Here is a 13,140-nt window from a genome sequence, read left to right as displayed (position 1 = left end):
GTTGCTGCAATTGAGGAAGAAACTGAGACACTTTTTTCATCCATCATAAATGAGTTCGTCTCAGAGTGTCAGACGAAACACAATAAACGCTGTCATGTTCTCTTGCGTTCGGATGCTGGTGTTTGACTGCACACACTTCTCCCTCACGACCTCTAGAGGGTCCTGCAGAGCACATATCAAACAATATTCTTCATCAAACTTGGTGCATGGACTAACTTGTTACAGCACTTGTATACCGTTGCCCTCTTGTTGGTCTGATTGCTTCTATTGCTCTCCTCATTGGTAAGTCATTTTGGATAAAAGCATCTGCTAAATGATTAAATGTAAATTGTGCATATCATCCAGACACAAGCCTAAAGGGTTGACTGATATAAGATATGAGACAATGATCTGTAACTTGGGACTTCAATATCCAAAGTGAATAGGATTTGGTATGCAAGAACACAAATGGATACATGTCAAATTTGTTTCAGATACGATAGCGGGCGCTATAACCTCAACACCCTCAACACTGCACAGCTGTGATCGAGGAAATCCACACAAAATCAAAGGCATCCACAGGATCTACTTTTTTTTGTTGTTGTTTTATTTTATTTTGATTTTAGCCATGTTTTCCACACACATTATGGACTCTTGTAGTTGTATTTTGGTTTGGGGGTAAAATTACCTGGACATAACTTGACAGTTTTCATGAGATTCACCTTAATATTACATTTTAAAAATTCCAAATAATAATTTCACTCTTTTAAATTAATAATTAAATTACTGTAACTAATAATAGTTTACTCATTCAGAAGTGGCTTACAGTACACTCATTTACTGAGATAACCTGAGGTCTTGATCAAGGGCACAATAGTGAAAGTTTATGGAATTGACCCATTAACCACTTTAAAGCAATAGGGTATATGTCGAACGTCGCATGACGAAACCGGAAACCTGGTCTCATCGCATCCGCTTGTCATAGAAAGTGTTAACAGCCGTATGAACTGACGCCGATATCTATGGAATTTTAAGGTAATCAGCTAACCTACCTATCTCACTTTGTTATTGGCGTTTTATTCTATTTAAATATCTAAACGTTAGTGTGAAGATTTTTTTTTTTTTTTTACTTTTAAATATCGATCTTCACATGCGAGGGACATTGGTTATGATCATCTTTGCTCGCTCCTTTTAAGTTATCTTGAGTAAAACAGTAAAAAAATGCAAGAAGCACATACAAAAGACCTGAACCGGAAGCGATGCGTTCTGTTTTCCGGTTTCGTAATGCGACGTTCGACATATACCCTATTGGTAAAAAATTTTTTTTTTAATTCATATGGATTGATTTGGACATAATGTGGGAATATAATATTGGTCAGAAAATGTTGATATAATACATAGGAGACATACCACCATGTCCTCCTCCTCTTCTTCTTCCTCCTGAACACAACAAAGTATATTAATAGGTTACATGCATGTTCACATATACACATGAATTGTATGAAAATAAAAGTAATACATAGACTACCTAGGATGAGTGTGTTCACACGTAAAAAGACTAAGGCAAAATCTCACGCAACAGTTTAGACAGCAGAAGCATGCAATAATAGTATATATGTACATAATTGAAAAGGAGGTTTGAGAGGGATGTGCAGGTGGCTGGCTTGAGACCAGTGGAGGTGTCGGTAAGAACAGTCCAGTCCAGTCACTTTAATTACACAACGTCGTTCTTTATTAGGTATGTGTATGTGTTTGTGTGTGTGTGGCCAATCAGACAACAGATGGGAGGAGATTTAACTCACGGATAATTGTTGACATGGCTGAGAAGAAAATATTACGGTTTTTATGACCTAAATGTACATTTGACCAGTTGTTACCTACAGTTTATACAAACATTATGGTCATCGACCAGTGGCTGACGTCTCAAACATAATAATAGCGCGTTTAATAATACGATCGCATTATGATTCATTAAATAAATAGAACCGAATGGAAGGGCTTTACTGAGTCATATGTAGGCTAAACATAGTATGAATATTGAAACCTGTAAATTCATCTGAAACACATGCACATTTTCATTATGTTTTAAAATTGTAATCTTAGTTCAAATGGAACATTATGTATTATTATGTACAATTGTATACATCATTTAAATAAGCATGATATGTCTATTGTCTAATGCCCAGGTGATATGCACAATATCAAAATATAGAACTGTAAAATTAGGCTGTGTAGTTGACATGGAGATAAGACGTCGGAGCACAAAAATGTGATTTCTCCTGTCCAACAACAACCAGGCCGTTATTTCCGGCGTGCCGATCGAGTCTGTCCCAAAAATACCTCTCAATGCGCCCTCGTGGACTCGCGCCAAGGGCCCTATTGATCTGCACTACATGACGTCACCAAAGTGTGGACTCTGAGGAAGTCCATAAGTCCGGAGTGTGCCATTTGGGACAGGGCCTAATTAGTTGAAGGTGTGGTGAACTGCATGGGGAACTGAGTAGCAAAGAAAAATGGGGCGTGGCAACTGCAAGACAGAGGAAAACTTCCAAACAGCCGCCCCCCAAATTTGCCTTGCAAATTTGCTAGAGTGGGAGGTCATGGGGGTTCAGGTAGAGCAGGGAGTGGGATGAGGTGGGCAACGGGTCTTGTGTACTGTTTGTCCCCCACCTGGACATCTGCAACCCTACAACGGCCGTCCTTGCCGGGATGGAGGGAAATCACTTTACCTACTGGCCAGAGGGATCGGGGGAGCTGAGGGTCAAGAATGAGAACAACAGTGTTTAGTTGGAGGTTAGGATTATCAGTGCACCACTTCTGTCTAGACTGGAGAGAAGGAAGATAATTTCTGAGGAAGTGGGCCCAAAAATCATCGGAAAGAATCTGACTATGACGCCACTGACGGCGGCTGCACAGCTCAGAGTCAGGATACGTTACTAAGGGGAGGGAAGAGTCATGCCGCCCCATGAGCAACAGGTTATGAGTCACCAAATCAGGATCTGCAACGTCAGAAGAGACATAACCTAGGGGCTTTGAATTGAGGATACCTTCGATTTCAATCATCACTGTGCATAGCACCTCATCAGTGACAGCTTGGGCACTTAGGGTGGTCTGCAGGGCAATCTTGATGGAATGCATTTCACGCTCCCACATCCCGCTGAAGTGGGGTGCGTGTGGGGGTTGAACTTGGAGATCCTCTGTTTGGCCAGGACTGCCTGAAGGTCAGGGGTCAGGGATCGGTAGACTTCCTCAGGGACGGACTGGGGATAAAAAACACTCCTGGACTTTCTCCCAAATAGGCCCATCATCCGTCCATTCGCCTCTAGCCGTGTGCGACAGACACTAGCCAGGATGTCATGATACTATGCCACAATACTGTAGCCTATCAGACAAAGTATTCACAGCAGGTAACATCTCAAAACCAATGATGATAATTGGGGTTGTGTTTGATGAAGCCTCAGCCTTCAAATAAAAACAAAAAATGTACAATGCATAAAATACAAATAATGAAATGTCACTTGCTACCCCAAATTACACAAACTTGTAATTATAAAACATATAGTTATATACCAGGGGTCTCCAACCTTTTTGTGTGCGAGGGCTACCTCAAGGGATAAAATAATCTAGAAGGGATTTTTATTTGTTATACTCAAATATTTATTAGACCTATAACATGGTGGTGCTTTTTTACTTTTCACCATCATATGCGAAATAATAAAATATCTTGATATTCTGGTTCAGACTTACAAGCGTTTAAAAAAAAATTCCTGAAAAATTATGAAAATATTTATTGATTTTTTTGTTGATTTTCTATAAACCTATTGTATGTGTTATCAAAAACAGTAGCCCAAAAATGCAAAAATAAATAAATTGCCATAACTTCTAAAAAACATTACTGCATTACATTTAATACATTTATACATGACTATATTAATAAAACAGCATTTTTTATATGAATTTATACAGGCACATTTCTGCCCAAAAAGTTTGTTTTACTAAAGTTAATTCATAAGTTGTGGAGTGAAATGTCTTCTAACTGGTTTGTTCTTGGAACAATGTTTCGCCTGTTTTTTGCGTCAATATGTTGAGAATATTATATCAGCGCTGTTTCATCTGGTTTTTAACAAGCTTAAATCACATAGTCATCTGTGTGTTTATAATAGAGATAGAGAATTCTGCGCTTAATTGAAATGCTTCTCAGTGGATCGCGCAGCTCTGTGTAATAATGTTCGCGTGATCAAGATCAGCCCGCAGCTTTGGCCGCAATTGCTGTTTTTTGGGCGGAGCTGATAATTCTCTGCGCTGCTCAGATCAAACAAGCTTTGTTTAGCTTTTTGAGCATTTGGCATTTGATGTTTCTCATACGCAATGCAAATGACAGCGTATAATCAAAGAGAGTTGGCTAATTTTGTAGAGGCAAAAGTTCAAATTGAAACGTTTAGTTGAAAAGGTCGCAAAATGATACCATTTATTCGAAGTCTGGAGCCCCGATTTACAGTGGATCGCTATTGGCAAGTTGGGGCTATTTATAGAATGTGTTTAGGGGGCAACTCACAGGCACCACGTTGGAGACCACTGCTATACTATAACTTAACTATTCAAATATAAATGTAAGCAAACTTAAAAGTACAGCCTTATAAAACTAACTTTCTGTCAGTGGCTATAGGCCGACTCTTCTTCCTCAGTTGTTGTTTTTTTTTACACGTAGCATATAAGTGACCATATTAGTGCCCCTGCTGTTGGCTGTTCGTATTGCTTTATTAGACTTTTTTTTGTGTGTGTGTGCCGACGGCCCTAGGTTGGACGGCCGTTCTGGACTTTTCCAGAACGCACAGATTGTCAGTCCGTCCCTGGACTTCCTGTAGCTCTCTGTTGCCTCCGATGAAGTTGGTACCTCTGACAGAAAGCAGCTCAAAAGGTTTGCCTCTGTGAGCTATAAAGCGCCTTAGTGCCATTAAAAAGGAATCTGTATTCATGTGACTGAGTAGATCTAGATGTACACACCTAGTTGTCAGACATTTGAAAATAATTCCCCACCTTTTCTCAACCCGCCGTCCAACTTACACAGTGTAGGGCCCGAAACAATCTATCCCGGTGGAATAGAAGGGAGGTTTGCGGAGGCGTAGGCGAGCAGGAGGGATATCTGCCATTTGGGGAATAAGGGGTTTGGCACGGGACTGCTGGCACTTAGCACAACTGTGCTGATGTTTCCTGACAGCCTCACGACCCCTCAGGATCCAGAATCGCCTCCTCAGCTCAGCAAATAGCCTCTCGGGACCAGAATGATGTAGGTGGTCATCACAATCTTTAATTATAAGTTTTGTGATGGGATGGGCAGGGTCCAGGACAACTGGATGTATGGCATCAGGGGCAGGTTACTGCTTTGTCGTAACCTTCCACCTACTCGAATGAGACCTGACACTGGGTCTAGTTCCGGAGCAAGGGAGAGAAGATGACTGGAATGTGGAAGGAGTTTGTGGGTCTGAAGGCATGCCAGATCATTTCCAAAGGAGTCCAGCTGGGTCTGTCTTAGGATGGCAATCTCTGCATCGAGGTAGGTTGCTGCCGATGGTGTTGCAGGAGGCTCTGCCAACCCATGATGGGAGGCAGCGGTAGAGTCAAGGAGATCCTGAAAGGTGGTGAACTGGGTAGGGTCAGAGATGGAGGGATTTTGGCCAAGAAATACGTCACCACATAAACTGGGCTTACGTAGCTCTACAGGATCTTCGGCCTGATCTATTGTGGGGTTAGTTGGGGGTTGCAGGAGGAAGGCAGATCCTTGGTTCCACCTGCAAGGCTTACTTAGATCAGACGGCTGCTTCCCTCTAGTCAGATCGTCAGCTGGGTTGTTCTGGGAATCCACATAGCGCCATTCCTGGCTTTTGGTGAGTTCCTGGATTTCAGCCACCCTAGTTCCAACAAAGAACTTATAGCGGCATGAGTCTGAGAGAAGCCAATAGAGGACGGTGGTAGAGTCACTCCATAAAGTAGACTTTGTTTGGAGGTTGAGCTCTGTTTGGAGGTTGAACAGTTGAGCTCCAATGAGGGCTGCGCACAGTTCAAGTTGAGGAATAGATAGTTGTTTTTTGGGCGCAACACGGGACCTCGCCATTAGGAAGGACACACTCACCTGTTGACCATCTTCAGTGCGCATGTAGGCGACTGCGCCATAAGACTGCTCTGATGCATCGCAGAAGATGTGCAGGTCTTGGATGGCTGAGGGGGTGTCTACTGTCCAATGGATAAGACAACGGGGCAGTACTATTGAGGAGAGATTAGGGAGTTCTCCTTCCCAGGAAAGCCAGGCTTCTAGGATGTTGTGGGGAAGGTTTGGGTCATCCCATTCTCTTGCCTTTGCCAACAGGTGCTGGACAATGATCTTGGCTCTTGTTGTGTAGGGGAGGATATAGCCAAAAGGATCGTACTGGCTCGCAAGAACTCTGTAGATGTGACGCATGGTTGGAGTTGTAGCTTCAATAGCTCTGGGCCTGTATTTCAGGGTGTCCGTATGGCAATTCCAGTGGAGGCCTAGAGTAGATTCCATGGGATCTATGAGAGCTCTGTCTGGTCTGACCTAGCATCAGGAGGGAGATCACAGATGACTGGCCCATTGTCTAATCTCAAAGCCACCAGAGGAGAGGGTTGCACGCATGCAGTGAAGGAGGTCCTTAGTTTCCTCTGGTGTGGGAAGACTTTGAAGGCAGTTATCCACATAGAAACAATGCTGTATGGAATAGGTAATGCGCTTATCTGCCTGTGCATCCTTGGCGATCCTCTGGAGGGCATAAATGGCACAGCATGGGCTGGCGGTGGTGCCAAATGGGATGACTTGCCATTCATATAGATCTTATGCGCCAGAGAAACGAGGGCGCCGCCATCTTTAGAATATTGTCTTTGAACTTAATGTAAAGTTAACGAAAGTTATCATGAGGATTGTAATGTTTAAAGCAGATGACTAAACAAATGTCAGTCGATCAGGAAGATTTTAAAACGAGCCGTTCATTCATAAATACGCAAGATCGCTGTGAAAATACAGACCGGAAGACAAAAAACAACGAGCGCAACACTGAAAAGGGGCGGGGCTACATAAGGTCTATACAGTTGGAGGGAATCTACTGTCTAGGTCACGCCAGAGGAAGCGCAGGAGGGGTTTATCTCGGGGTAGCAGGCGCACCTGGTGGAACATGGACTTAACGTCTCCGCTGATGGCAATCTTGTGCTGCCTGAAACGGAGGAGAACTCCAAGGAGGGAAGGCCCAAGGATTGGACCAGGGAGCAATTGTGAATTCAGGCATTGATTCTGATAGGAGAAAGAACAATCAAATACAATGCGGTCCTTTCCATTATGATGCACAATGTGGTGAGGTATGTACCAAGACTCAGGAGCATCTGCTACTTCAGATGATGTTAACTTCTTGACATACCCAGCATCAACTAACTTCTGGATCTCTCTGGTATAGGTCTCCGCCTGTGGTTTTTTTTGGAGCAATCGCCTCTCACAGCTGCAAAGACATGACATCACTGCTTCCTTCTGGGCCTTTAGGGGGAGCCAGGGATCTGCTCGGAGGAGAGGTGTGGCATACCGTAGGACGTCATCAACAGGAATTCGGATGGTTTGAGTCTCCAGCTGGTGAATTGCATCTTGGTCCTGTTTAGAGCGGACAACCAGTTTTGTGTTCATCGGAGGTACTGTGTCCAGCTACCACAGTTTTTGCACATTGTGGTGGATGTCATCAGGTGGGCATTTAAAGGAGATATAATGACACTTGGTGGAGGGAGAGCTAACAATATCTCTAGCAGGGCCCTGTAACGTCCATCCGAGATGGGTTTTGATTGCTACAGGGGCTCCGGGGGGGCCTAACTTTACAGGCAGTGTTGGAGTGATCAGATGGGTATGATCAGCTCCTATGAGTAGAAGGGGGCTTACGTCATCATGCTGCTTCAAGGGAATCTGCCGGAGATGAGTGTAGCGCCGCTGGAGGAATTTCACAGGATGAGAATGTTCAAACAAATTAAGCTGATCAGCAGTGAAGGCATGCCTGATGGCATAGGATTTCTCTGGATGGGTCTTTGGAATGAGGGTGAAGGACACGGTGGCACCGTTTAGAGTCTGGACATCCTGTCTCACCATCCTCAGCTTCAGGCTCTCAGACTCTCCTACCAACTGGAGTTTCTGGGCGGCAGGATGTAGAAGGATCGTACGTTCTGACCCATCATCCAATATGGCATACGTATCTAAGGACTTGTTTCCATTACGCAGGGTCACTTCAACTACCTTCAGCAGCACTTTATTGCAATCGCTAGTAGGGGTGTAACGATTCGTTTTAACAACGATTCAATTCGTATTGCGATTTGTGGTTGTCGATATGATTCAAGGACGATATTGGTTCATTTAGAACGATACGATCCGAAACGATTCAGTGACTTTTTAGCCAAAAATTATTGTAAGGGAATCAGGTATCTATTAATTATGGATATAAACAAACAAGTAAACAACAATTAATGTCAAATGCATTCACATTTTATTTGAATAAAGTACTGCACGATTATGACAAATTATAATTGTCGATTATTCCCTTAAAATTGTAATTGTGATTATTAATTACGATTAGGCTATCACAACATTGAATGATGTTTTGAATAGTTTGGCCATGGGACCCACATTTCCCCATGGTCATCAAGCCGCGACCCACCTCTTTAGGAATTATATACGCCTATTATAATACATTGTTGTTAAATGTAAAGTGGCATTTTGTTATGGAAACAAACAATTAGGCTACCATGGTGATACACAATACTTAGAAGAACTGGTAAAGAAACATGGAAACTGCTCCTGATAAATAGCAACACATATGACATACCAATAACGTAATTTATTGGTATTTTACTTTTATTTCTTAACTTACTAATTTACGACGTTGCATGCTCGTATTTCTTTTGCGCTTTAGTGAAGTGATACAGCGCGCGCCGGCGCATTTGCGCGTGCAATTGAAGAGTGCGCGCTACTGCAGTATAGTGGCTGAGAGGACAGGAAAGTCAGTTTTTCTGAGATGAGAGACTTTGCGCTGCTTGTTGTCTTTGCGCTGCTGCTGGCGCGTCACGCATGGCGATGACGTCACAGATAGGCAGAATGAATCGAGTAACGTTTAACGCCTTTATCATTAAAAGTGCTAAGAAAAAACATCCATATAAAGTCTGACGTGCTTAAATCCAATGCGCTATTTCCTAGTATCGATACAATCGATTCATTACCTTTTAAAACGATGTTAGATCGATATACTGTATGTCGTCCGGAAAGGCCAACTTGCCGAGCACAGATCGATGTAGTTGGATCATAGGAATATAAATCGATACATCGATGTAGTTGATGAATCGTTACACCCCTAATCACTAGGATGGTCTAGGTAGAAATTCTGCACTTGCCTCTGGTTGATGTTGCATAGGACCTGCAGATGTTTCCCATTGCATTGGTTGCAGCGTCCCTTCAGATCACACTGGTTTGCAAAGTGGTCTCGTGCACACCGCCAGCAGCGTTTCTGTCCTTTGATCCAACTAGTTCTCAGATCTTCAGTGAGCTGGAGGATGTCATCACATTTACTAACATGATGTTCAGGGGAATTACAGTAAGCACACACTGTTGGGGGGAAGCTGACTGGCTCTAGGAGGAGCTATCTGGACTTTATTGGAGGTCACATGAGAAGTCTTGCTACCATGGAGTATAGCTGTAGCTCTGAATGGATGAGAGGGTGGTGCCCTTGGTCGGACAGGCTGAAGGGTTCTCTCCCTTCTGGGCTGGCAGCGGGTTTCCTGTTGTAGCCAGGAGGAGAAATCTTGGAGGTTATAGGAAAGGAGACCTGGTCTGCTTAAACTCATGCTTCTCTTAAACTGACAAAAGTGCTCACTGGGTAGTTTCTCTAGTAGCCGCTCGACATGTGAGCCACAGGTAAGCTCGGAGAGACCTTCGCGGCCCATGGACTGGAGGAGACCCACTAAAGCCTGTACTCTAAGGGAAAACTGATCTAGGCCTCTACCATCATCTATCCGGATAGCAGGCATCTCCATTATAATTCAATTCAAATTTATTTGTATAGCTCTTTTCACAATACACATTGTTTCAATTATAGCCCAGAGCTCTCTCAGAGCAAGCTGTCTGGGTTGGCCATAACGCTCATCTAGGGCCCGAATAGCTTGAGTGTGGGGATCTTGGGCATAAACATAAGCTAAGGCAAGCCACTTTGCATGATCTACCTTTAAGTGATCCAGTAAGATGTGATATTTATACTGCTCCGACTCTCCTGGGTCTAACAAGTTGGATAGGGCCATCTTTAACATCATATACTGGCTTTCATCCTCTCTAGTAAGATCAGGGAATGAGGGAACTTCTATCTTGCTATATGACTGCAGTCGGCCTGAAGGGGGAGCTAAATGGCTTGATGGGGCTGCAGAAGTAAGGTGGTGAGGCTGCACATTATGGGGCTGGTATGCTGGCTGGGCAGAGTGGGCCATAGCTCTAGGCGAAATTTGAGGTGAGACTGGGACTTGACAGGTGGCAGGGAACTGACTATGGTCAGAAGGATTCGTGTGCTGCCAGGACTGAGCTAAGGGCTGAATGGCAGGGGCACGGCTTACAGGAGGTGGATAAGAAAGCTGCTCTCGAAGTGGGTAAGAAAAGGGCTTATAGTCACTTGTGGTAGCCTGGGGTGGTATTGTAGCATGCTGGGCTTGTGATGCTACTAACTGAGGGCCAAGGTTTTCAGGGGATGGTACTGAACGAGACTGTGAGGAGTGGCCTTTACCAAGCATACAGCGCTGGATTAGTCTACCTTGATTTCTTACTTCTAGTAACTGCTGTAAGAGCTCAGTTTGAGGGTCAGGAATTGGGGCTACATGAGGGTCATGTGGGTATTCAGGGGCTAGGGCTCTTCTAGAAGAGACAGGTGAGGGAGGGTCTGTTGCTGGCTCCAGCTCTTCCGGTGGTTCCAGCTCTTCCTCTTCATCCTCCTCGCTGGGTAGTTGAGGTGGCTCTTCCTCCTCCTCAGACTCATACTGTGGTTGATACTGAGGTCCAACACCACAGATGTCTGCAGAATGAAGCGGTGGTGGCTCTGGTGCTGCAGCAGAAGGTCGTGGCCGCTGACCATATTCCATGATGTAGTCAGGGCTTGGTGGTGAGGACGCTGAAGTAATGAAGGCAAGGAGTGACTGGACATCTCCACTGGTCGTCAATCGCTCCGGCTCGAAGGACCATGAAAAGGAGGTTTGAGAGGGATGTGCAGGTGGCTGGCTTGAGACCAGTGGAGGTGTCGGTAAGAACAGTCCAGTCCTGTCACTTTAATTACACAACGTCGTTCTTTATTAGGTATGTTTATGTGTTTGTGTGTGTGTGTGGTTTCAACGCATTCTCATCCTTGGGTGTCATAATACTGACGCTTTTGACATTTCGTCTACATCGAACGCACATGGCACCCTTTAGCGTCAATATGAGACGCACAGAGCTTTGTTCGGTTATGGGTAGGTTTAGGTCTAGTGTAGGGTTAGGGTTAGACCGCTAGGAGGCGCCTTCTGGCCCATTTCTATCTGCGTCTCATATTGACGCTAAAGGGTGCCATGTGCGTTCGATGTAGACGAAATGTCAAAAGCGTCAGTGACGCCCTAGGATGAGAACGGGCTGGTGGTTTCTAGGAGGGAAAAGGATATGGAATACAATTAGCTACATAATGCCACAATACAAGGCCACAATTCATTTGAATGATAATCAAACCTTTGTAAAAGAACTTAGAATGCAGGAAATTAGCTAGGTAGCCTACAAACAAAGTCAATACATACATTTTCTCTGCCCCATAATTAATGAACTGGTAATGCCTATAAATACTCAAATGCACATATTCTTACAATTACCACAGTGAGTCACATGAGCAATATAAGCCAAGTTAAACTGTTCAATCTAACAGCAGAAACATATGGAACTTACATAGTTCAATAACGCACACAAGGCAGGAGACACGGCATTTCCAGCAGCAACACACTAGGATTCCTCCATGTGGCATGAGCAAAAGGAAGGGGCTGTGTGTACAGGTGCTGCCTAATGAAGTCTGTGGCTGATTGAGGCTAATTAGTTGAAGGTGTGGTGAACTGCATGGGGAACTGAGTAGCAAAGAAAAATGGGGCGTGGCAACTGCAAGACAAAGGAAAACTTCCAAACAATAATCAACCTCTAGATCAGGCTCTGCCACATAAACCAGAACGTTTCGACATAAAGCAGCTCCTTTGCCCCCTAAATTGCATTTAAGCCGCTCAGCAAAACACTATATGCTAATATACCTCCTCTGGCTCTCCGTTCATGATCATTTTGTCTTCGAAAACCATGATTTCAGCTCAGTTTTCCAGAAGGTTTTTTTTTTCTTTCTTTTTTGAACAAAAAGCACAGGGAATACAGTATCAGCATGAAAAATAAAATAAAATAAAAATAAGACAGTAAACTCAAAGTAAAGCAAGGCAGTAGATAAGGGATAGTCTACTAAAAAAATAACAATTCACAAAACATTCATAGAAACTCAGTTTTCCAGAAGTGACCCTCTGTAGACTGCATAGACAGTATATAAACTGGACACAATGACCCCATTGGATTCAACGGAGAAAAGTGAAGTCAATTAGAAGCACTCACTTCCTGATGGTCGAGCGTACTGCGCAGACTCAAACTGAGCTTGATGACGTAGATATGACGTGAGCAACCCGTCTGTCTTCTAGTAGCTGTGCCAAGAGAAATCTGAATCATTCCCTTCCGAATCTTGCAGAGACGGAGAGTGTGAGTAGGAGCTGTCCATGAGCGAGGAGCAGGAGCAACTTTTTCTAAGTATTCTGATTAATTATTTTGTCATTTTGCTTCCACGTCCCCCCGACTGCCCGCGAGCTTCTCCTCCTGTCCATACGGTAATCTCTTTACTGTGCGACAGAGAGTCGCGTGGTTATGACGCAATCGTTAGCCTATTTTTACAAAAACGGCTTCTACGGAGCCATAACGTAAGATACAAGGTAATGGAGCCTTTTATACATTTTCGTGTTTCTTTAGAAATAAATAATGGACAAATGGAGTCTTTAAACGCCTCAGATGTAAAGTTATTCGCTATCAAAGTGACGCCAAAATGAATGGGAGTCAATGGA

General features: G+C 43.8%; 1 protein-coding gene across 1 annotated transcript in view; it reads right to left on the bottom strand.

Moving 5' to 3' along the window:
- Positions 1-12,381, bottom strand: part of uqcrh (ubiquinol-cytochrome c reductase hinge protein) — a 77,637-nt gene extending 65,256 nt beyond the window's left edge. Inside the window, exons 1-2 of the mRNA XM_079882929.1 lie at positions 12,300-12,381; positions 1,390-1,421 (exon numbers count right to left, since the gene is read on the bottom strand). Of these exons, the coding sequence (XP_079739055.1) occupies positions 1,390-1,421; positions 12,300-12,345 (78 nt within the window). The 5' untranslated portion in view covers positions 12,346-12,381. The remainder of the gene's footprint in view (positions 1-1,389; positions 1,422-12,299) is intronic.
- Between the last annotated feature and the right edge of the window lie 759 nt (positions 12,382-13,140).

Source organism: Squalius cephalus, assembly GCF_949319135.1.
Source record: "Squalius cephalus genome assembly, chromosome: 10".
Taxonomy (NCBI): Eukaryota; Metazoa; Chordata; class Actinopteri; order Cypriniformes; family Leuciscidae; genus Squalius; species Squalius cephalus.
The sequence above is the reverse complement of the archived record's forward strand: the minus strand, read 5'-3'. Positions and strand labels throughout refer to the sequence as shown.